Raw genomic sequence first — 25,794 nt, 5'->3', positions numbered from 1 at the left:
TTCAGTTGTTCTTTGCTGGGCCTCCTTTGCTATGAATTCTGTATTTTCTGCCTTTTCTCTCTCTTTACCCAATTCAAACTCTTGCCCCAAGAGTTTTTTTATTAATGAAATTTGAAGGCGGCATGGTGGCTCAGTGATTAGCACTGCTGCCTCACAGCGCCAGGGACCCAAGTTCAATTCCCACCTTGGGTGACTGTCTGTGTGGGTTTCCTCTGGGTGCTCCTGTTTCCTACCACAATCCAGGTTAGGTGAATTGGCCATACTAAATTGTCCCATAGCATTAGGTGCATTAGTTCATGGGTAAGTGTCAGAGAGGGGAATGGGTCTGGGTGGGTTACTCTTCAGAGAGTCAGTGTGCACCTGTTGAGCCTCAGGGCCTGTTTCCATACTACAGGCAATCAAAAAAAGGTTGGTGGCATGGTGACTCAGTGATTAGCACTGCTGCCTCACAGCGCTAGGGACCCGTGTTTGATTCCCACCTTGGGTGACTGTGCTGAGTTTGTACATTCTCCCTGTGTTTGCATGGGTTTCCTCCGGGTGGTCCAGTTTCCTCCCATAGTCCAAAGATGTGCAGGTTAGGTGAATTGACCATGCTAAATTACCCATAGTGTTTGGTACATTACTCAGGAGTGGTTGTGGCGGAATGGGTCTGGGTGGGTTGCTGTTCACAGGTTTGGTGTGGACTTGTTGGGCCGAAGGGCCTGTTTCCATACTGTAGGGAATCTAATCCAATTCTTCTGAATAAGGTCTTGCCTTTAGAGTGCTAAGCTTGCACTTTTACCGCTTCCATAGCTGCTGCTATCATTCGGTTAGTGTTTCAGTGCTCACAGTCTGTGCCTTCTTAAATCAGTAATACTCATAAAGAGATAAATTCATCAGTTTCGATTTTTTGTCTTCTGGATTTCTTCTCCTCGAATAGGAATCAGATCTACATCACCACAACCATGTGGTATCTTCCTGATATTTTGAGGTATTTGCCACCCAACCGATCACCACTTCTCAATATTACTTTTTCAAAAAGAAAATACATTTTCCCCACTGGGATAGAATTCCTTGTCTCCATTCACAGATTGTGTGACATCAGAGTTGGTGCAATCAATGTAACATGAAGATTAATCCTTCAAATTCTTACATTATACAACCCAGTTTGAAGGGCTTTTGCCCGAAACGTCGATTTCAAAGCTACTTGGATGCTGCCTGAACTGCTGTGCTCTTCCAGCACCACTAATCCAGAACCCAGTCAATGCCAATTTTTTTCTGCTAAACCTCAGAAAATGGTACTTTCATTAAACACCTGGAAGTAGTGTTAGGTGAAGGGGTAAATGTAGGGGAATGGGTCTGGGTGGGTTGCGCTTCGGGTCAGTGTGGACTTGTTGGGCCGAAGGGCCTGTTCTAATAACCAAAAAAAAACCAGCCCACAGGCTTCCCCCAATAAACAAAATATTGGATGGTACAGGATTCAAAACCTTTAGCTCATATGTGCTTTCATATCAAAAATTTATCAGCTGAACACAAATAAATTCCGTCGTACTCAAGCATTAAGTATTTCAGCATTGTTTTTCAGTGTTGAGGATCACCTGAATTTGGCATTTCCCATTATATACTTGGATGGACTGGTCTTTTATGGGTCCTGTTGAAAACACAAATCGTTCCCTGGGGGAAACAGCACGGCCGTTTTCTTTCTCAGTTAAAAACCACACTGCACCAAGTTATAGTCCAACCGGTTTATTTGGAAGCACTAGCTTTCGGAGCGATGCTCCTTCATCAGGTGGTTGTGAAGTATAAGATTGTAAGACACAGAATTTATAGCATTTATAACTCTGTACACCCCAGTCCAACACCAGCGTCTCCAAACCGTTTTCTTTCTCATATATTTATGAAGGAAGGAATAAATCAATTGCTTTCTCAAAATAAATATCAATGGTTCACTCCCACAGTTGGGGGGGGGAAATTAAAAAATAAATAAAACAACAGGAATGTCAAAACACTCTGCTCAAAAAAGAACAAAAAATGGTTATGAGAAATATAACCAACACAGGCGGTACTAACGATAACGTTCAAGATGTTGGAAATTCGATCATACCTCGCTTTAAAATATAGAAAGAATGAGATAAATGTAACAGTAGAGAGTCTGGTGGCCCAGCTCCTGCGGAGAGGGGTTTCCACAAAGGGGTGGAACTGTTGTGCGAGCACCCGGAGGAAGACGGCGTTGCACCCGCTTTGTGCCTCGACCCTGGGGCCGTTTGTGCGAGGCCGCAGTTTCCAGCCGGCGGCAGTGGGGGGAAGCGCAGGGCTGGTGGTTGCTAAGGGCCGGTGGGTTGCGGGGAAGGCGAGAACCAACCAAGGCCCGAAGGAGGACGGGGACCGGGGGCGGTGGTGGTCTCGGAGTCCGGCTGAACAGGCTGAAGGCAGCAGCGGCGGCGGCAGCAGCAGCAGCAGCTCGGTGTACATCCGAGGGAGGTCTCCTCACCGGCTGAATTATCTCTGTCTGGTGCAAGTGTTTAAATATTATATATTAATTCAACCTACTATTCATGTTAACTTGATTTAAAATATTTACCCGATTCTGCTCGAAAAGTAATAATCCGAAAGCAAAATGAGGCCGAGTATCGCAAATGTATCTCTACAGAGGCTGCCGAGTATCCCTATAACGTTTTTTTTAATGTCAATGATTCAGTTGATTTTAAATTCCTCAGAGTAAAGACTCTAATCATTTGGCTCTAGTTGGAGCACATTTTGTATTTTAACTCCAAGCAGTGGACCTCAATAGCAGACAAAACAAAACAATTTTCTCAACTGGGCTTCAATCAGTAGCAGAGTAGTGAAAGAACAATATTGTGGCAGTGCATATAGTAACCCAGAGACAGACATTAGCCATTGATTTGGAAAGCTCGTGTGCTTCCAATTAAACCTGTTGGACTATAACCTGGTGTTGTGTGATTTTTAAAATTAGCCATTGGACTTGTTCTGCCATTCAGCTTTACCATGAACTGATCTGTACCTCAATCTCATTTATCTGCCTTTGTCTCTTTTTGGGAGGAGAGTTCCAAATTTTTGCTGCTCTTTGTGAGGGACAATTTTGCTTTGTTTCCCTTAATTGTATAATCAGTGATCATAATAAAAATTATAACTTAAAGGTCATATTCTCTTGTTATGAGTTCTCCTACAAGTGGAACCAAATTGTTAAGCTATCAGTTAGCCACTAATATTTGTTTTATCAAATCACTTTATCATTTTTAAATAGCCCTTATGGGACCCCACAAGTTTGTTGAACCTGCTTTCAATTTCATGTTTTAAGCCCTGGTTTATCATTGCTGACTACATGTCATTAGAAAGAGCTCTTACATGATCCTTCCTATAAAATATGACATTCAATACATCTACAAATAAGTGAGAGTTAATTTTATGCAAAACTGTTATCATGTCTTAGACTTAATGTTAATACGGTAATGAAAGAGAAAGTATAGATACTCAGCTCCGACAGCATATCTAAGGAAAGCATAGGCAGAGTTGATGTTTCAGGTCAAATACCTTTTCAATGGAATTGGTGAAATGTTCAACCTGTTTCTCTTCTCTTTGCAAGTTCTCCTTGACCTGTTGAATATTTCCAACATTTTTTGGTTTTTATTTTGAGTTTCCAGCATCAGCTATATTTCATGAATGCAGTGATTTTGTAATGAATAATGCAAAATTTGTTCTTTAGTAAGTTTTCCATTAAACTACTTTGTTTCCATTAATTTTGTGAGAATGATGTAGTGTTTCTGTTTAGTAGGAAAAGCCAAAGCCATTGGAGAGGTACTGCATATTATATCAGGAAGAGAGAATGGGATTCAGTGATCATGATACTAATGCATCCTAATAGCTAATTATACAGCATAATGGTTACAACCAAGGTGAAGAATATGACCTCAAATTCTGGAACATACTTCAAGTTTTGAGAAGATTTGTAGTTCAGGTTGAGGTTCTGGATGTAGGTTTGCTCACTGAACTGGAAGACTTGTTTCCAAATGTTTTGTTACCATACTTAGTAACATCTGCAGTGAGCTTCCGAATGAAGCACTGGTGGTATAGCCCGCTTTCTGTTTATAATGTTTGTGTAGAACAGACTTTCCATAGGAGAATTGGACATGTAAATTAATAAAGAACTTCCCTAATTATATAAACATAAAAACGTTGATCAAAGTAACTGCAGGATATAAAATGGTTAAGATACTAATAAATTAATGTGACATGATTGAAACCATCTGTAACTAGACTCACTGCTGGTTGAGGTATGGTAACCATTTAGAGCATCATCTTATAGAGTGCAAGAGATACAGGTATTGTCTTGTTACTTCGAGTCCTGTGGGTCTATTGCATGGAAATAAGCCCTTTGGCTCAACTTTCCCATGCTGCCCTAGTTTCACAATAAACAAGTCCTATTTGCTCCATTATCCCTTCATACCTATCCCATCAATATACCTGTCTTAATGTTTCTTAATGATGAAATTGTACTCGCTTCCACCACTACCTCTGGCGGCCTGTTCAAAACACTTATGACTCTGTGTGGGAAGAATTGCCCCCTCTGGACCCTTTTGTATCTTCCCCCCCCCCCCCCCACCTCACCTTAAACTAATGCTGTCTAGTTTTAGAACTGCCTACCATGGGGAAAAGGTTTTGGCTATCTACCTTATCTATGCCTCTCATGATCTTATAGGCCTCTATAAGATCACCACTCAGTGTCCTACACTCCAGATGAAGAAAGTCCCAGTCTATCCAACCCCTCCTGATAACCTTAATTATGTCATCGACAGCCACGGGTGAAGTGCCCGAAGATCGGATTTCAGTTCAAAGGACCGTTCCAGTGATTACAGATGGCTGTACCACAGCAGGCTGTGAGTTCTGGCCTCGAGGCGCAGCAAACCCTCCTGGCCACAGTCAGTGGAAATGTACAGAAATACGCAGTCAAGAAGAAGAAGATTCTCAGTGCAGAAGAGCTAGAGTTGTATGAGCTAACGCAAGCTGCTGGTATTGTCATGGACCAGGAAGTCTTTAAGTAAGTCTGAAAATGATCACAAAGGTGAGAAATAACCCTGGAAATCTGAACTTAAAATTGGATAATGCTGGAATGGCTTTTTGACTTCAAATATGATTAAACTTTCCTGCAGGTTTTAATTGATTCTTCATAGCTTAGCAAATAATGCCTATCTGTGGAATGGTAAAATATGATGCCTATGAAGCAAATTATTTTCTCAAGCAATGATCATCTGGACCACAGTGCTGCTAAGATGCAGGCATTGCGAATTCTTATCTTTATAGGAACATAGGATCAGGGGTAGGCTATTCAGCCCCTTGAGCCTTTTCTGCCATTTAATGAGATGATGACTGATTTGTGACCTAACTCCAGTTACTTGCCTTTGATCCATATCCCTTAATACCTTTGCCGAACAAAATGATTTATCTCAGATTTATAACTGATAACTGATCCAGCACCAGTTGCCATTCATGGAATATTATCTCTTGAATAGGATTGTTTGAGCAAAGCCTTTGATAGTGCTCCTTCTGGTTGGTGAGGTTAAATCGCATGGGATCCAGGGAGAGCTAGCCAGTTGGATACAAAATTGGCTTGACATAGGATACAGAGAGTGATGGTAGTGTTGTTGTTCAGACTGGAGGCCTGTAACTAGCGATGTGCTGCAAGGATTGGTGCTGGGTCAACTGCTACTCATCATTTATGTAAATGATTTGGATAATGCTAAAATTGGCTGTGTAGTTCACAGTGAATAATGATATCTAAGAGTCAATAGGATCTTGATTAACTGAACCAGTGAGTTGAGGAATGGCTGATGGAGTTTAATTCAGAGAAGTGCAAGGTGTTGCACTTTGGTAAGACAAACCAGGATAGCACTTGTACAGTTCATGGTAGGCCCCTGGGGACTGTTGTTGAACAGAGAGACCTAGGGGTGCAGGTACATAGTTCCTTGAAAGTTGTATCACAGGCAGATAGGGTGGTGAAGAAGGCATTTACCTTTGCCTTCATCGGTTAGAGCATTGAGTACAGAAGTTGGGATGTCGCGTTACGGTTGTACAAGACATTGGTAAGGCCACCTTTAGAGTCTTGTGTATAATTCTCGTCACCCTGCTATAGGAAGGATGATATTAAACTGGATAGGGTGCAAAAAAGATTTACAATATTGTTACTGAGACAGGAGGGTTTGATTTATAAGGAGAGGCTGGATAGGCTGGGACTTGTTTCTCTGGAGCATAGGAGGATGAAGGGTGACCTTTATAGAAGTTTATAAAATCATGAGGGGCATAGATAAGGTTAATAGCTACAGTCTTTTCCCCAGGGGAGCCCAAAGATAGAGATGAGAGGGGAAAAATTTTAAAGGGATCTGAGGGGAAACTCTTTCACACAGAGGATGGTGAATGTATGTTATGAGCTGCCAGAGGATGTTATAGAGGTGGGTACAATTACAACATTTTAAAAGACATTTGGACAGTTATGTAGTTAGAAAAAGTTTCAAGGGATATGCACCAAATGTAGGCAAATGGGACTAGTTCAATTTAGCAAACCTGATCAGCATGGATACATTAGGCTGAAGGGCCTGCTTCCATGCTGTATGACTCTATTATAGAAAGTATGCAGTCAGTACAGTCAACATCCAATGAGCACAAGAATCGACCTTTTGGGCATAAGCCCTTCATCAGGAATTCCTGATGGAGGGCTTATGCCTGAAATGTCAATTCTCGTGCTCCTTGGATACTACCTGACCTGCTGTGCTTTTCCAGCACCACACTCTTGACTCTGATCTACAGCATCTGCAGTCCTCACTTTCTTCTAGTCAACGCAATCAACATATGCTGTGCTTCAGTTTTACATGCAGTTAGCCGTAGCTAAGTTTTAGCGCTCTCAGCTCTGAATCAGAAAGCCATGAGTTAAAATTCCTCTCCATAGGTTTGCAGGATTAATTCCAGAGATAAAGGTTTGTCCCAAGAGGAGACAGTGAGCAGTTTAGGCCTATACTTTTTAGAGTTTAGAAGAATGTGAGTAGATCTAATTTAGATATATGATGCTAAATGGGATTGACAAAGTAGACTTAGTAGATGTTTCTCTTTGTGGGCAATCTAGAACAAGAGATCATGGTTTTAGACTAAGGAACAGCAGATTTAAAAGGACTAAGAATTTTTTCTTTCAAAGTGTCATGAATCTGTGGAATTCACTACTGTAGAGAGTGGCGGATGCTGGGATATCGAATAAGTTCGAGGAGGAGATAGACAGTGTTTTAATTAGTAATGAGATAAGGGGAGTGGGCAGGAAGTTGGACTTCAGACCAAGATGAGATCAGCCACAATTGTATTAATTGGCTTTGAAGGATTGAGGGGTATAAATACCTACTCCTGCTCCTGGTTATTATATTTTTATAAATTGGAGCACATAATCTAGGCTGGCACTTCAATACATTTGTGAGCAGTAGATTTTTTTATTCACTCCCTCATGTATGCTCAACAGTTCAGATTACAGCTGATGTACATTTTGACTTCACTTTCCTGCCTTAGTTGCATAACATATTGTTAGCCTTGTATACCAAAAACCTCGTTTTTGACATTTTCAATTTATTTCAACTCTGGTGCTTTTTCGGATAGAGAATTTGCTTCCTGATACACCCTTGACCAACCTTCCTTGAATATTAACGTTATACCTTAAGTTATGTTCCGGATTAATCCACCAGTGAAAATCGGTTATCTTGAATACCTTCAGTAGCAGTGATTTGTACAGAAAGAGAAGTTATCTATCTCTCTTTGCCATTTCTGGGCTGCTTGTAACATTCTCTGTTTTCATTGTCATTCAACCCTGTAACCTTTTTGAATGCTACGGTTGTTCTTTCTCATTACTGTTTAATTTTTGTTGAAAGCTTATTTTTGAAATGTTAACCGATTTTGTATATTTTCAGAAACATTCATTTTCTTTTGCTATTTTGCCTTTTTATTATTTTGGATAAAGTGAGGACTGCAGATGTTAGAGACCAGAGTTGAGAGTATGCAACATTTAAGAGGCATTTGGATGGGTATAAGAATAGGAAGGGTTTGGAGAGATATGGGCCGGGTGCTGGCAGGTGGGACTAGACAGGTTTGACTGAAGGGTCTGTTTCCATGCTGTACATCTCTATGACTGTTGTTGTGGTTCTGTTCGCCGAGCTGGGAATTTGTCTTGCAAACGTTTCGTCCCCTGTCTAGATGACATCCTCAGTGCTTGGGAGCCTCCTGTGAAGCGCTTCTGTGCTGTTTCCTCCGGCATTTATAGTGGCCTGTCTCTGCCGCTTCCAGTTGTCAGTTCGAGCTGTCCTCTGTAGTGGCCGGTATATTGGGTCCAGGTCGATGTGTTTGTTGATAGTCTGTGGATGAGTGCCATGCCTCTAGGAATTCCCTGGCTGTTCTCTGTTTGGCTTGTCCTATAATGGTAGTGTTGTCCCAGTCGAATTCATGTTGCTTGTCGTCTGTGTGTGTGGCTACTAAGGATAGCTGGTCATGTCGTTTCGTGGCTAGTTGACAGCGGACAGCTCAAACTGACAACCGGAAGCGGCAGAGACAGGCCACTATAAATGCCGGAGGAAACAGCACAGAAGCGCTTCACAGGAGGCTCCCAAGCACTGAGGATGTCACCTAGACAGGGGACGAAACGTTTGCAAGACAGATTCCCAGCTCGGCGAACAGAACCACAACAACGAGCACCCGAGCTACAAATCTTCTCCCAAACATTGAATCTCTATGACTCTATGGTGCTGGAAAAACACAGCAGGTCAAGTAGCATCCGAGGAGCAGGAGAATTGATGTTTCGGTCATAAGCTCAGATTCCTGATGAATGATTTATACCCAAAACGTTGATTCTCCTGCTTCTCAGATGCTGCCTGATTGACTGTGCCCCCATTTTTTATTTTGGCTTAATGAGTGTTTGGCATGCACTTACCCTGTCATTAGACTAAATTTATAAGAAGTTCACATAAGCATTTTTGTCACTTAATGTAGCGTGCATTATCTAAAGACTCAGCCTACAAATCTGAGTTCTTTGTTTCTTTTTGAGCTCATTATTTGCGGTGCTGGATGGTGGAGGGATCGTGCAACATAAGTTGCATTTATTCTACAGTTCTCATGTCCAAACGTTTCTCCTGATTCAGCAGAAAGATGCATTTATCTTCCACACACTTCACTTCAGGGTTAATTTTTAAAAAGCTCCAGAGCTTGGTTTAGGTAATTTGTTTTGCCTCAATAACACCAGATTGAGTGATCTCAACCTTTCTTTAGATCAGTGGCCTAAACCTCCCAATCATTCACCTTGTCTTTGAACAATTTGATATCTCTTTGTCTTAAATGAGCATACAATTTTGGGGACATTTTGTGATTTATTTAAGTTACTCTTAATGCTTTTCAAGATTTTCCTGTACTGTAAACTGTACTGTTCATCCTTGTGATGTCCCTTGAGGTGACACTTCAAGCACGGCTCATTGATTTTGTGACTATCGTCTGCTGAGTGTTGGAAGGATCTTGTTCATCTCATGGCTTTCTGTTTCTCACCTGTCAGGATAATTGTGGATTTGTTGAAGATGAACGTGGCTCCATTGGCAGTTTTCCAGATGCTGAAAGCCATGTGCGCAGGACACCGAATTGCAGAGATGTCTTCAACTGAGACGCCATGCACAACAACACAGAGCAGCCTTGCAGACACCAGAGGTGAGAAACTAACAGCTGACTGACCAATGGAAGTAATGTCCCAATATCATTATCATTACATCTATATAGTGTATTTTGAGCTTCTAATTTCTCAAATCTTGTTATTCTTCCAGAGTTTGTGTGCTGCACAGAGGTGCTGTGTAAAGATTTTTAAATATTGGAGTTCTCAGTTATTAGCTGCTTTTCTCCAAACATGGACAATGTATTTCAAAGACCAATAGATTGAAAATACTTTCGCAATTGAAATCTTGAATTTCAAATGGGAACTTGTCAACTTTAGTATCTAAAGAGCATTTCAAAAAACTTTGTAGATAATCAAAAGTTCAAATCTGATAAGCTCAGTTTCTTGACCATTCTTTAATGCAAATGGACCTGGCTCATTGCCATAAATTCCATTTCCCTCACAAGGACAAGGTTCTCCAGTTTATTTCTAGAAATGATAAACAGCATAGTGAGATCCTGATCTTGGCCATGGTTTCAGAACAAGGATCTTCCATGAAGGGAGAGAGTTTGGTCGGTACTGTTGCACTTTGTCCGAAAGCTGATTCACTACAGGTTTTAAAGGTCAAAATAAAGCCATTTACAGGAGCCAGGAGCATACTATCTGCCATCTACTCAACTAGGAATGGTATGCCAAATAAAAAAAGAATTTAAGGTGAAATTAATGCAAGCTGGAAAAAAGCCTTGCTTTTTAAGGACTTGTCACATAGCGTTTCTCAGAATAAAATTAAATGCCTACTGAAATCCTGATGTTGAAACAAGAAACTTCCCCTATTATTCGTTTGAATGTTGTCACGAAACTCTGGGGCTGTAGCAAGACAAAAAAGAAACTTGTGTTTAAAAACCTTTGGAAAGAAGAAAGATGTCTGTATTAATGTACAGTATAAATTAGAGCAGTAAACCTTACTCTGACTAGCATATCGTAACTTCACATTCAGAAGTGATTGTCCTGTCTCAGTTACATATTTCTTTTGACTACTCAACCCATTGATTTCTGAAGAAAATCTGTTTAGCTCCTCTTCACTTACTTATAGTGATCTAGCCTCCACAACTCCTGAGTAGAAAATTTCAACCAGTAACCAACCTCTAACAGAAGAAATTCTTTTGTGTCTCAGTTGTAAATGTGTTTCCCCTATTTAGAGATTCTCCACTAGCGGAAACCTCTTCATAATATCTACTCTGTCAAGCCTCATACATCTTTGTATGTTCCATTAGATCACCCCTCATTCTTCTAAACTTAAGTAAATAAAGTTTAGCTGTCTTTGACAATCCTTTCAATCCAGGAATCAGCCTAATGAATCACTTGAGCTAGCTCCAATGCCCGTAAATCCTTTATTAAACATGGGGACAAAAACTACACAGTACTGCAGGTGTGGCCTCACCAACACCCTCTCTTGTTATAACAAGATACCTATTTTTATATTCTAACCTCTAGTAATAAAAGCCAAATTTCCATTTGCTTTCTTAATTACTTGTTGCACCTGCATGTTTTTGTTTCATCATATCAACAGTACTCAGATCCCTCTGTGTTATAACTTTTGGACTCTCTGTCTCCCTTACAATTCTTACAATCAAAGTGCATGACCTAACACTTTCCGGCATTAAAGTCTATCTGCAAGGTTTTTGGCCACTCGCTTAACTAACTTCTCTCTCCCTCTTTGCAGATTCTTTGTCTTCATTGCAACATGCCAGCCCATTTTATTTTGTATTGTTAGCAAATTTGGATGCATTACACTCTCCCTTCATCCAGGTTATTAACATAGTAAATTATTGAGGTTTTAGCACAGACCCTTTGAGCTATTCTTCTACTTCCAGTTTCCAATCTGAAAAAGACACATTAATCCTGATTCTGTCTTCTATATGTTAACTAATCTTCAATTGATGCTAGTACTTTACCTTCAATACTGTGAGCTCCTATCTTGTATTATTACCTTTTTATGTTGCATCTTATTGAATGTTTCTGTAAATCCTAATACATCATATCTTTCGGTTTTCCTTTATCAACTCTGTTTATTTGTTATAGCCTCAAAGAACTCTAAGAAAATTATAAACATGATTCTAGATCTCCGGCACCACCTCTGAACCCAAGTAAGGTTGAAAGATTATTGCCAGTGCCCTGAAATTTCTGCTCTCGTTTCCTTCATTACGCTTAATGCGTTTCGAACTTTAGGTATCAACAGCCGATCCAATATCTAATATCACTTCCATATCAATATTAAACCCAGTTACTAACTAAGTTTCCTCCTCTCTTACTATGGCCTGGTCAGGACAGACTATTAATTAAACTCCTCTTCGTTCATGTACAAGTCCACATTTTGTTCCCGAAATGGCCCTACCTCCTTTTTCCCCATCCTCTCATGTGCTTATAGAAGACTTTGGGATTTCTGTGTCAACTGTGAATCTTTTTTCTCTAATCCTAAAATTTTGAGATGGTGACACGGCTTGTTAGGTTAGAGTTTGAGAAGATGTTTCCATTTGTTTGGGAATCTCCAATTAGGGGACATAGTTCAAATAAAGAACACTGGTTTAAAACTGAAGTACAAATTTCACCTTCCGGAAGTTTTTTAATGCCTGGATCTCAGTTGTTAAGGCTAGATCACTAATAGTATTTAAAGAGGAGGAATATGCATTTTTCAAATGTCAAGAAGTTGAGGGCTACAATAATCTGGCATGAAAGCAGAGCTGAAGCTCGAGAAGCAGAACGGCTATGATCTTACAGAACGGCAGACAGACTTGATTAGAATGGCTTATTCGTGTTCTTATTTCTTATGTTCTTAATCCCTTCTCCCTTCTGACTGCCAGTATTCAGTTTGGTTCTCAATTACATTTACTATGTACCAACTGCCGTAAACATAGTTTTTCTTCTTTAATTTCATTTCTATCTCCTTTGATTATCCAGGAAGCTCTGGTTGGTTCTGCCTTTCCATTTTTAAGCCATATATCTTGGCTATGCATGAACAATCTCCTTTTTGAAGGTAGCTCATTGTACAGCTACTCTTTTGCCTACAAACCTTTGTTTCCAGTCTCATCTGGCCCAGTTCTATTCTTGGCTTATTGAAGTTGGCTCTCCAACAGTTGATTATCGGATTGATCAGAACTCAATTTTATGATGCCAGTGATCATTTGGTTGTCTTTTCTCCCTGCAAAATGTTCACTGAGTCATATTCATGGGCATAAATTACAGTCTGATACCTTGCTAAAGTATGCAGACCTAGGTAAGGAGTTTTGTAGCCAAAGCTGTCTCTGCCCTTTGCTAATATTTACCGAATTCACAAACACTTCCCATTAGGGGTGTATTAATAGTGATTGCAAGTAGGAATGATGACTTTTTCTGTATCTATTTGCATCCTCTCCCAGCCTGATTTAACTAATAATAGCACCCTTGATGCTCCTCTTAATTAGTTGAACGAACACAGACTGAGCATTTAAACCTAGAATCTTCCGATGGCTTAACTATATTTGATTAACTTACACTTACATAGTTTCAGTATAGGTAGAAACTTGTGACGTGTAGGACAGTTAAAATAGACTATGTGGTCATATGCCTGACTGAATAGACAGATTTTGTGATTGCTGTAGAAGTTTGGTAGAAGAATAGAACTGAAGTAGCTAAATGCTCCACCACACATAGTGGAAATGGAGGGAATAATTTGCAGAGTTAGATTGAAGAAAAAAATCAAAGAGTTCACAGATATACAGAACTAAAATTGTTTTGGGAGATGGGGAACCAGCATAATATAAGTGAGGATCTGATTGGTGAGCAGGCAAAAATTGTTAGGGTTGTTAGGGGGAAATTGAGTTATTTGGAGTTTGTGTAGAGTATAGATTGAAAAGGAGTTTCAATAATGCTTGAATTGAAATTGCGTAAGCATTGGGGCACATAGTAGTGTTGAGGTGGCCTTGGCTATAACCAGGAAGTGGGCTTTGGAACTTTACTTTGAAAAGTTGAGTGTAGAACAGTAAGAGTAAATAGCTTTTGGGAGTGTAGATACTACTTTGGAAGAAAGTCTAACTCATTTGTGATATTTTTTATTTCCCACTAATCCTTCAGGGTAACTTGCTTTTGGAGCTGTAAAATGTCATTTTCACTCAGGTGACTGCACACTTGTCTCTTGAGTCAAAAGGTTGAGGTTGAGTGACATTTCCTAGGATTTTGCACATTAAAACTCTTACTGTCTATTCCAGTAGTTCTGTTGGGCAAATTGTCCATTGGAACTATTTTTAAGAGGAGGCTGTTGCTCCCTCAGTGTCACCACAACAAATATGAATCTCTGATTCATCTTTATTATGGCATTTTGTTGTATTTGTAATGGCAACAGCCTGTGCACCACAGGATAGCTTGTATGCGTGGCCCATTGAGATATGTGATATGTTGAGTTTTAAAGTGCAAGTTTATTTCACATTGCATTGTTTGTGTAGTTCTGATATATCCTACTCTGTGGAGATCAAATATCAGTTCATATTGATTCCCAGAAATTAAGTAGTTCAGATTTTGAAGAGGTAAGCTGCAGCTTCCCACACAAATGCTCTGCCAGTCGCTTCAAAATAAGCCTGTCTTGCCACATCCGCTCTAAAAACCTAGGATCCTTCTACTTTGATGCAAAAGGTCCTTCCATTGTTATATGTGGATGTGCTGAAAGATCTCTTACTCTCAAAACACCAATGATTGGTTTGCTACAACTGCCATTATAATAATACATGTTTTGAGATATTTGGGCCTATAGATATTTGGATCATGAGCATAACATGGAAACGCTACAAATAAAATAATAAATTAGCATGGGATTTTGAAGAGGACATTTTGGAAGTGAGTTAATTCTTTTTTTCTTCCAGTTCTTTTCTAATCAGGTTATGATTAAAGTAATGTTCCAAAGTTCTGATTTCAGTGAATTTGATGCACTAAAAATGAAACAATCTATCCATCACAAGGAAGAAACATTTGGTAAAGTGCATCTTTTATTCTAGCTAATTGGCCATATCCTGCATTAAGAGCAATTCTTATTTCAATCTTAATATCACTTGGGTTGAAGTGGCATTTAACAATATAATTACAAGCTACCCTACAGATTCAGTTACCGGATGTTATACTGTTGCTATTTGTAAAAGCAACTTAGCACTTGGTGACTGGCAGCACAAATGGTGGGAACACCTCTGTAGTCATATTAATGGGTTGCTTTTTTTTTGTTACATGGTGGCTGCTGTGAGGAAATCTCTCAATTTATAATGATGAGATATCATCAACTTGAAACATCATCTTTGTTTCTTTGATAACAGATGTTGCCTAAATTAATTTCAGCATTTTCTGTTTTTTATTCACAGTGTATATTGATGGCCTTTAAACCAGTGTTAGAACCTGCTTTGTGCTTTAATTGCAAATAAAATCTGTTTATAAATTGTTAAAAGGGATTGTTCATTAGGACTAACATAGCAGTGAGGGTGGGGAAAACACCATGCATTCCTAAATTCAAATGGTAATGTTAAAATCAATGGGTGGTTGGAGTTATTCACTACTGTCAATGACCACTGCATTCTATTATATAAATGAATTCATAGCAGTAATGGCCCAGATTTTGTGCGCTCAACCTCTGCTGAGTAGTAACCTATTGGTAATGGGCAAGTTGTTGGAGGAAATCCTGAGGGATTTGGAAAGGCAAAGACTAATTAGGGATAGTCAGCATGACTTTGTGCGTGGGAAATCATGTCTCACAAAATTGATTGAACTTTTTGAATAAGTAACAAGAGGATTGATGAGGGCAGAGCAGTGGATGTGATCTATATGGCCTTCAGTAAGGCATTCGATAAGATTCCTCATGGGAGACTGATTAGCAAGATTAGATCTCATGGAATACAGGGAGAACTAGCTATTTGGAAGAAGAACTGGCTTGATGGTAGAAGACAGACGATGGTGGGAGAGGGTTGCTTTTCAGACTGGAAGCCTGTGATCCGTGGTGTGCCACAAGGTTCGATGCTGGGTCCACTACTTTTCATTATTGATATAAATGATTTGGATGTGAACATAGGAGGTATAATTTGTAAGTTTGCAGATGACACCAAAATTGGAAGTGTAGTGGACAGTGGAGAAGGTTACCTCCAATTAAACAGGATCTTGATCAGATGGGCCAATGGGCTGAGGAGTGGCAGATGGGGTTTATTTTCAATAAATGCAAGGTGTTGTATTTTGGAAATGCAAGTCAGAGGGCAGGAGTTATACACTTAATGGTAAGGTTAATGGGAGTGTTGCTGAACCAAGAGACTCTGGAGTGCAGGTTCATAGTTCCTTGAAAGCAGGTAGATAGAACAGTGAAGAGGGCATTTGGTAAGCTTTCCTTTATTGGTCAGAGCATTGAATATAGGAAGTGGAAGACCATGTTTCGGCTGTACAAGACCTTTGTTTGGCCACACTGGGAAAATTGCGTGCAATTCTGGTCGTCTTCCTATCGGAAGGTTGTTGTGAAACTTGAAAGGGTTTGGAAAAGATTTACAAGGATATTGCCAGGTTTAGACGATTTGAGCTATAACAAGAGGCTGAATAAGCTGGGACTGTTTTCCCTGGAGTGTCGGAGGCTGAGGGGTGACCATATAGAGGTCTATAACATCATGAGGAGCATGGATAGGACAGATAATATCTTTTCTCTGAGTTGTGGGAGTCCAGAACTAGAGGGCATAGGGTTATGATGAGAGGGAAAAGGTATAAAAGGGACATTAAGGGGCAACTTTTTCATACAGATGGTGGTGAGTGTATAGAATGAGCTGCCAGAGGAAGTGATGGAGACTGGTACAATTGCAGTATTTAAAAGGCATCTGAACAAAATAGGAAGGGTGTAGAGGGATGTGGCCTCATTCCTGATGAAGAGCACTTGCTCGAAACGTTGATTCTCCTGCTCCTCGGATGCTGCCTGACCTACTATGCTTTTCCAGCACCACACTTTTGACTTACAGGGATATGGGCCAAGTGCTGGCAAATGGGACTCTGTTAGGTCCGGATATCTGGTCAGCATGGATGAGTTGGACAAAGGGTCTGTTTTCGTGCTGTACATTTCTATAACTCTAGGACTCTTGTGCTTGCCAGGGAGAGAGAGAGAGACAGAATGTTGAATAGCTGGTCAGCCTTATTTATCAAAGGATCAGTTACAGAGGCCATGTGTCAATTTCATGTTTATTCATCATATTGAATAATCTACATTGGTCAGTGAGACTTCATGAAATCGGTGGAGAAGATGTTGGGTTTAAGACTTTTTTTTACCCCCATTTCTCTCTCTTTTTTTGTTTTCCCCCATCCCCCCCTGAAAACAAATGGTAATTTTCTTTTACCTTTTAAGGTTAAATTAGTGATAATGTCATCAGTTGTCTTTAAAAAAGCATCACTAAAAATATTCTTATTGGGTCTAATCAACTTCATGGAGACTTGAATGAAATCATGCTCTTTATACAATGCATGATAGATCCTATAGAGCACTGAGTTTGCAGAAGGTATTGTTGGTACCAGTGAATGCCACATGCTGCTGCTTGATGCTGCCAGAAACTGGCAAGACAGCAGAAGAGAGGCAGGCAACCAGAGCAATCCCCTCCCTCCCATGTGGGACGTTCCCTGAATTGCTGCTTCAGTCAGAACATATATTTGCACAGATAAAATTTTAACTTTAACTTGTCTTGCCAGAACTGTTCTCTTTTCTTTAAAATATAATTTAGTTTATTATCTCCTTGAAGGTCACTCTTGCAATTTTGTTATAATGTTTGGTTGGGTTTTCTCTGCCAGTAGGTCATGTTCACTTTGCAACAAGATAGTTGCTGTTTACAGTAGGAGCCTGTGTTTTAAAATGTAGGTCCAAACTTGGCTTTTACTTAAGATCTTGATGACCACACTGAGAAGGCACATGCATGTAAATGTCAAGTAAATAGGAAATTGATCTCAAATGATGATGCCAATGATCAGCTAGCCAACTGAGACTTGACAGTTAGACTTGCATGATTAACCACTTGGGTTCCTGAGAGCTGGCAGTTTCTATTGGACTGGACCCTATCGCATCTATATCGGCAGAATATATTGGACTGCTTTGTCCTTGTGATATAATCTCCATAACCACCTGAGGAAGGAGAAGCGCTCTGAAAGCTAGTGCTTCCAAATAAACCTGTTGGACTATAACCTGGTGTTGTGTGATTTTTAACTTCGTACACCCCAGTCCAACACCAGCACCTCCAAATCATAGTCTAAGAATGTACTTAAGGCAAATGTTTTTTAAGATAATTCTTAAAAGTTTATTTTTCTAACCAATCTGTTCAGAGATGTTATTACACAACTCTGGTGCAGGTGGAACTTTGAACACAGGCCTCCCAGTCAAAGGGTAGGGACACTACTACTATACCAGATTTGTATTGCACAGACCAAGTGGTCTGAACAATAATTCCTTATCATCTTATTGGAGCACAATGCCACACTAACGGCTCTTACCCTTTTGCTCCACAAATGTGCTGCTTGAATAAAGATCTTTGACCATCTTTGTACGTTGAAATATGCAGTGATGTGAATCATAGTGAGCAAAGGACCTTCAATTTATTTTTAATTATAATTATCAATGTATTTTAACACCTTTTCAGGATGATTACTCCCAACCAGGTTGACTTTTAAAAGCGTTAAATCAGTCATAATTTATTTTGGAAGGTTAACTACATAACAGCGTCATCTGTGAAAAGTCAATTCACTATTGAAAAAAAACACTTTCTGGATTGAGGTCTGTGCTTAGAGCTATTTCATAATGGGGACTTGGCCCTATACATTTCTAAAGAACTCATCAAATTCTTGTGAATTTTCCTACCAACTGAGTCTTGCTAATGAGCTATTGAATCCATGTCTTTATGTCCAATCTTTTGATGTTTTGTGAACATTAGAAGGGGCGTTGTAGCTTCTCACTGCTTGTACTAGTCTTTTTTTCCTTCCTCATTTTCCTTCACACCCATTCCCTTTCTTTGAACAGCTTGAAGTAAGACATAAATGTGTTGGACAGTAGTGATCTCTTAATAGAGGGCTGTAGAGCAACTCAGTATTGAATATGCTTCAACTTTTTTATAAATTGGAGAAGCGGTATTATGAAATTTGTATTTTTTTTAAGAGGGGAGATGACTTACATGTGATGGGAATGTTTTAGTGTATTGTCATCCACATAATATCATTGTTAAGCGTATTTTACAACATGACATGCTTTGCTTTAAATTTTACTTACATAGATCCATTTTAAATACTTTTTTGTAATATACTCCCAGAAACCAAACCCCAGTTATGCTATTGTGCAAAAGAAAATGTCAGCGTTGTGTAAACTTATGTTGCATATGTAATGTGAAGAGGAAGTCTTCTGTTGAGGTTCCTTTAAGAAAATAAAATCCTTTTGTTCAATCTATACATTAGCACATCTGAAAAGCTATTGGCTAATTACTAAATGTTAATTCTGTTCCTTTTACATTATTTATCAAGTAATTTTCACAGTCAGCTCCCCATGATATACATAATTAAAAAGCTTCCTAATAAAAAGTGAAAAAGGCAAAATCAAAATGAGGGTACATTAGAAACTCTCATTGCTTTTTCTTAAAGTGACTTTGATGATGACTCACTCTTTCAAAATTGTCATCTGTGGTTATACAACTTAAGTTAAAGCTAAACTGTTTCTTTGATAGATCACTTGAGTTCATATCTTTACAATGGGCTATGTTTCTGTGCCTCTTTCCATCTTGTGTTCCTTTTAATGTGTTTTCATCTCTCTCTTCTCTGAAATAGAGCATTCGTTTATCTCCGCAAAGAACAGTAAAATCCCAGCACTCTCCTTTTCCTCTGCCCTTCGATCTCCGAGACTAGCCACTAAGATTGTGGTCTACAACCCTGCTGATGCTTGCTCACCTCTCTCTCAAGGTCCCCCTGGTTCCTTCCAGTTTTCTTGCTGCCTGTTCTCACCCTTCTCAGGTTGCGTTTATTAGTTTATCTGCTGGGTTCCCGTACAGTCATTGATTGCATTAGGAACTAGATTACAAACTGAATGAATTTTAAAGAATGGAGCAGATTCCTTATACCTTGGGCCAGTGTCCAGAATTAGATTAGTTATCAAAACAGGATAAGAAATTTCTTCTGCCAGACTATTTCCTTTCAATTATACACTTGTGCAATTGACCGATACTAAGCCATTTGCTTTATAATTTTCCTAAATTATTAGCATATCACATTTACTTTTTAAATATTTTTTCAATTATTTTGCTTAGGTATATCTGTGTATATATTTTTTCAAATTCTCTAATTTCTAAAGGTATTTACATTCTGATGTCTTCAAAATAGAACCAAGAGTAGGACAATGAACAACTTTGGGTTTTATGGTCCTTAGCAACTTCTTTCAAGTGTGTTTCAGTGGATGAGCTGAGGCGGAGAGTCCTTGTATGTTGTTTGACTTTGACATGTTCAGCTGGGAGTACCTCATCTAATACAGATCAGGGATTGCATCTACAGTCATTCTGGTCTCTATTGCTTAGTATCACACTAAGTACTGTATTTACCCAGTAAACTATTTATTAGCTGGAGCATAATCTAATAAAGAAAGGAATTTTTAAAATATCTTTGAGTGTAAATCATATTGTCAAATCAGTCAGAACATATTACCAATGACCAGCCTAAAATTGAACCTGGTAAATGTTTTGTTTGTATCTGGGTGCAGTTTAAAATTTGTTTATCTTAGAATTTGGATGATTCCTTTTGTCCACCTGTATCTATTTTGCATAACTCCAAATTCACTCATGGCCCATGTTTCATGGTGGCAATGATAGTGAAACTGTTAGTGACCATTGTCATTATTACTCTGCAATTCTCAGCACTCAAATGCAGTGTAATCATATAGAAGTCTCTAAACTGAGAACTTGCACTGTCAGTTTTGAGGTAAAAACCATTTTTAAAATAAAACTTTTCAGGTCCTGATATCTGATTTGTGTAATTGTATAATGTTAAATTTTTTTCATTATGATTTAAAACAAAACATTAAAACTTTTTAAAAATTCTTTTAAGAAAGTACTTCAACTTAGACCTTAATTCCCATCATTTATCTGGCACAATGTAAAGTTTAATTGAAAATGACGGATAACCTATATTTTAATTGCTAGTTTGCTGTCGGAGAGAATACTCTAATATGATTGGCTGCTTTAGCTTGATTGAATCCGTAATTGCTAATTGCCTGCAGATCCCACTGGCTTCTTGTCAGATTCAAATGAATTGTCAGTCCTTCACTTGCTGCCACATTTAGGTCATGTAACTCCACCAGAACTTCAGTAAACTCTATAAGGGTAATCATTTGAGGGGCTTGAATATTTTTGTTATATGAATGTTACATTTAAGTGATTATGGCTATAGATTGCCAAAATGAATCTGAAAAACTGAAATCCAAAATGGAGTATGTTTTCAACAGTTATAATAGGGACGACATTGTTTAACTTAGGTCAGCTTCTGCAAATTAGGACTTGGATGACCAAGGATCATTGTATTGATATGTTTGGGAATACTCTGCACAGTAAACTCCAGAAGGTTTTGCTATCTTGATGCATTGCACATTGCAAGTGCTCAGATGCCAATGTCTCATTATTATTGTCCACCCTCTTTTCCCATCTTCTCTTCTTCCACCTTTTCCCAGCATGTGAATTGTAAAGTGTGCCATATCCCATTTTTGCAGAACACTGCCAGGACCATCAATATTCTGATACTAAAATTGAAGCATATTTAGTTATGTCTTTAGTTATTTAGGATGCTGTCTCCAGATCATGTTTTGAGGTTAAATATTAGGAGTTGTAAGATGCTTTTTAAAAAAGGAAATTTTATGGAAACTGTTGTCATTTTGTACAAAACTGATCCCGTCATATTTTACAATTAAGATTCATTAAGGTCAACTGTACCCAGTGATGGAATTTGGCCTTTTAATTACATAAAGTGATCAAGACTTTTTGTTTTTATGTGAAGAGTTTTTAATTTTTAAATTTTTTTTTCAGTATGTTTAACTTTTTATTAAGTCAGTGCCCATTATCAGATTTTGTAAATGCTGTATAATTGGATCAATGAGCCTCTTCATTGATCCTATTATACAGACGTGAACTCTCAAAGTGCTCCTATTGGGCCCAGATGCAAGGCCAACCCAGTGATATTAGTGTAGCAACTTTGTGCCGTGCAGTATTTTATTTGGTGAACTCTCATTGGTGGCTAGCATTTACTCTTCCAGTTGATCATCTGGTTGCATTATAACAACCTTTTTATTAATATTTGCAGCAAGCTATAATAGGTACAGTAAAGATGAGAATTTGAAAGGCAGTGTGAGCTCTAAAGTACAGTCATTCCTGCAATTCTGTCCAGGTATAGTTATTGTGGCTTGATTTTTGGCATGTGCTATTAATCTAAACTCCTCGCATTTGAAACAGTTGTATTTGTTTCACAAAATAATTAAGTCAATGTTTACTGGTAAGCCTGTGAATGATCAGACTAATAGCATGAAGATTTTAATATTCTTAATTGCTTAAATTTTTCAAGGAGAGTTTTTTTAAAGCCACGTTTGGCATTCTATATGTAATCACATTGCCCTAGCTAAGAATAACACCATAAGAAATTTTATTGATTCAATGCTGAACATCAAACTGATCCTATTGGCTGTTAAAGTCCATAACCAAAATAAGAGAGTGTCAGTAGAGCGCACCTACAACTGAATTCTGTTTAGATCTGGTCACAAAGCACTAAGGAGACACTCTAGCACTGGAGGAACTACAGAAAAGAGCCACAAGCTCAATGTCAGTGATTTAAAACTTGGCCTCGAGGAAGTATCTAATAGGTGGTCTTATAGATTTATGTTAGATACTTGGGGGCATATCAATTTGGATCACATAAGTAGGGATAATGAAACACCCATAACAAATCTACTTGGCCTTACCCTCTTCTTAGTCAAAAATAATGTGAGAGTAGTAACTACAAAGAATCCAGATAAGCAGTTGGGTTAAGGGAAAGAAGCATTAAAAGAAAATAACTTTTCTCGACAGGCCTGGTTATCACTACAAAGGGTTCCAAAGATACGCTCCAATAATCAGTGAAGTAGAGAGATTAAACAATGTGTGATCTCTGGTTCCTGGTGCGATCTGACTGTCTGAGAGGGGTGTGGGTTAAGAAGTAGTTGATCTAAGGGTTGGAATTTTCTAGGTCTCCAGATGTGTGGAAGCAATCTGTTGTGCACAAATATCCATATCATGAGAACTGACTCACTCATCCTAATGTACATTTTTAAAAAATATATTTGCAATGTAATTCAGTTAAAGCAATTAATGCCATTTGAAAGATGGAGTGGATTCTTGTTGTAATGTTTAGGTTAAAAGCATTGCTTACTGATTTAAGCCTTTAAGATAAAGTGTGAATGCAGAAAACTATTTGAAGATAGCCTATAACAAGCTTGAGGCAAAGTCATTCACTTAACCACCTCTGGAATTATTTGTATTCTGCTGCTTCATCTAATCGCCTGCTTGTTCACTACCTTTGATGCAATGCTGCCCAAGAGGCACTGTATTTGGAAACTGTCTCCAATTCTCATGTAGTAACATTGTAGATGTCCATAATGTGCTAGTGTGCTTTTGGAAATTGAGTTATTTACTGTGTGCAGGTGTAGAGTTAAGTTGAAGAGTGTTGGTAAAGTCAGGATGGTAACTGAGTAAATAGAAACTGCCATGTTGACCTTTGTTGACATTGCTTGGGGCCAGGATGACAAGAGGACCTGGATCTATAAAGCCGTTGTCATATTTGTGTTGATACTAAGGCTGTAAAGAAGCTTAAGTTTATCTGTTGGAGTGTCTTGTTCAAAGCAGTGCATATTTGAATGATTGGTGCTGGGAGTTCCTTTCTCAGTCCTACTTCCTTTTTATTCTGGTCCCTACCAAATGTGAATTTACCTGAAAATTGCCACATTGGTGGCTAATACTTTTGGTTTAACTAGTTGTGTTGTAGCATTAAATTATTTTATCACTGGTGCTGTGAGGAAAGTTGAAGACGTAATTCCTCTAACATTTCCTACAGGGCAAAAGTTACAATTGGCTTTTAAAAAAGTGCTTTGCGCAAGTGTGGAATCTCGGATTTCTGACATCTCAGATTAGCTTCCCAGTGGTCTCCTATATAGAGAAATTAATGACGCTTTAGAAATTGCATGTTTGAACTGCTTTCAAGATCTTGTTTGTCTTAAGAATTTTCAAGCGAGAGCCCAGAATTACACCAGATTGCTATGACCTAATGATCCTCGCATGAGATCACTGTCTTGTGGTCTTAAAACTTGTTGAATGTACAATTGAACTAACCCATCTTTGCTTCTGGAGAACTTGCAATTCTCCTGCTGAATTTTGTGGGTCAGTTTCCTCTTGGCCTAAATCTGTATAGGGAGTAATAGTGTTCAAAACATTGGTGCAACTGAAAATTGCTTATAAAGACAATCTGCTCATAGCATCATTGGTTCTACAGGATATTTTGGTCCCATCGACCCGCATTCCAGGTAAATCTATAGAATATAGTGCTCTTTATATTATGAAAATAGCTTTTCCCAAATATCACCATTTATTCTTTAATGATTTTTATTACTGCAGCTGAACAGATATTTACTGATCTCACCATTTGTTGCAGTGCCTGGATAATGACCACTGTAGAAATTTTGAAGTTGTTACCACAGTGTTGTATGTTTCTAGATTCAAATTGTGCAACTGATAAAGAGCATAGTGTTTTTCTAATGAATGTTGATTTGAAGCGTGGAATTTTCCAACCCTAAGATGTCTGCAGGTGTAAGGTATCGGTGATAAACTAATAAACTCCTGTGCTATTTATTCTGGACTATGTAGAGATATTAGTTGAATTAGCAGAAACGTTTTTAAGTGGTGTGCTGGGCTTGTATATGGAGTGATGCATGTCTGCTTGGCTGCTTTTACTTGGCTAGCATATGGGAATCTTGTGTATCAAAGGCATAATTCCACTCGGGCCACCAACTGAAAATAAACCTTTTCACTGAAGATGTTTGTTTCTTTTTTAATGCCTTATTGGGACAACCATTCAGTAAATTGATGGTAATAGTGTTGCTTCTAACAATATTTTAGGTGGTCCCTGATGAGTCCAAAGGAACACTTAACTAAGTATCTTGGACGATGTTTGGACTGATTGACATTCATTCTTTTTCTAAACCTAATTTTCCACTATTGCAATATATCTCTTTTGACTTTGGAGGAAGATACTTTCTGGCATATCAAAACTATTTCTATTGATCTACAGCAAAATAAATCACCTGACATACTTATAAGTAAGCAAATGCAGAATTCTCCTCGTACAGTCCTCGTGTCAGCCCAAGCTGCACAGAAATTTGATCTTGTGGTCCCCAGTTGGAAATCTAATGCTCTAGTTATCTTTTTAATTTCTTGTGTAATGTAATGTTATTAACCTCTGAAATTTTATATGCCATAAACAATATGTTCTTCAATTTTTAGCTAGGAATTTCTATGTTTCCCAAAGAATTATAAAACAAATACTGGGAAGCACTGTCCACTTGTTATTGTTAATCAACCTTTTCAGACATGACACACCTTTTGAGGAAAGTGGGTCTTGAACCAAGACTCCTGGCCTAGAGGTAGGAGCATTACCATGGCACCACATGACCCAAATGCTTGCTTGTAGAGTTCCTCTATTTATTGTCTATCTGTAATGGTCTTATCGATTCATCTGTCTAAACATTGAGTCAAGGACAGAACAAGCAGCATTTGGTCTACCTTTCAGTCATTGTTTTGTTCCTTTTTCTAGTTGTAACTATTCAAGCTTTCCCCAGTGAGAGGAATATCTGAAGCCTGAGGACTTAAAGCTGTATGTTAATTACTGACTGTAAGAGAATTTAAATTTGACAATAAAGAAAGTCTGCACTTTATTCATAATATTTTCCTTTGTTTGAAGACCCAAGCTAAAGCCGGCTGTAAACTATAGAGCTTGAGATTCTAAAATTTGAAACATATTGGTTGTTGCTCAGTGCTTAACACATCAGAAGCAATCCGGTTCCTCAGGAACTATTGTTTAAACCCTAATTC

At 38.6% G+C, this 25,794-nt stretch overlaps 1 protein-coding gene across 3 annotated transcripts in view; it reads left to right on the top strand.

Moving 5' to 3' along the window:
- Positions 1 to 2,149: 2,149 nt before the first annotated feature.
- Positions 2,150 to 25,794, top strand: part of mzt2b (mitotic spindle organizing protein 2B) — a 31,575-nt gene continuing 7,930 nt past the window's right edge. The window contains exons 1-4 of one of the 3 annotated variants that reach the window (XM_072587166.1): positions 2,150 to 2,493; positions 4,794 to 5,035; positions 9,560 to 9,708; positions 19,475 to 19,657. In XM_072587166.1, the coding sequence (XP_072443267.1) occupies positions 4,854 to 5,035; positions 9,560 to 9,708; positions 19,475 to 19,657 (514 nt within the window). In that variant the 5' untranslated portion in view covers positions 2,150 to 2,493; positions 4,794 to 4,853. The remainder of the gene's footprint in view (positions 2,494 to 4,793; positions 5,036 to 9,559; positions 9,709 to 19,474; positions 19,658 to 25,794) is intronic. The other 2 variants (XM_072587167.1, XM_072587168.1) reach the window with 2 other exon arrangements.

The sequence above is a fragment of the Chiloscyllium punctatum genome, chromosome 17 (assembly GCF_047496795.1).
Source record: "Chiloscyllium punctatum isolate Juve2018m chromosome 17, sChiPun1.3, whole genome shotgun sequence".
In the NCBI taxonomy this organism is placed as follows: domain Eukaryota; kingdom Metazoa; phylum Chordata; class Chondrichthyes; order Orectolobiformes; family Hemiscylliidae; genus Chiloscyllium; species Chiloscyllium punctatum.
Note: the sequence above shows the minus strand (reverse complement) of the source record. Positions and strands in the feature narration are given on the sequence as shown.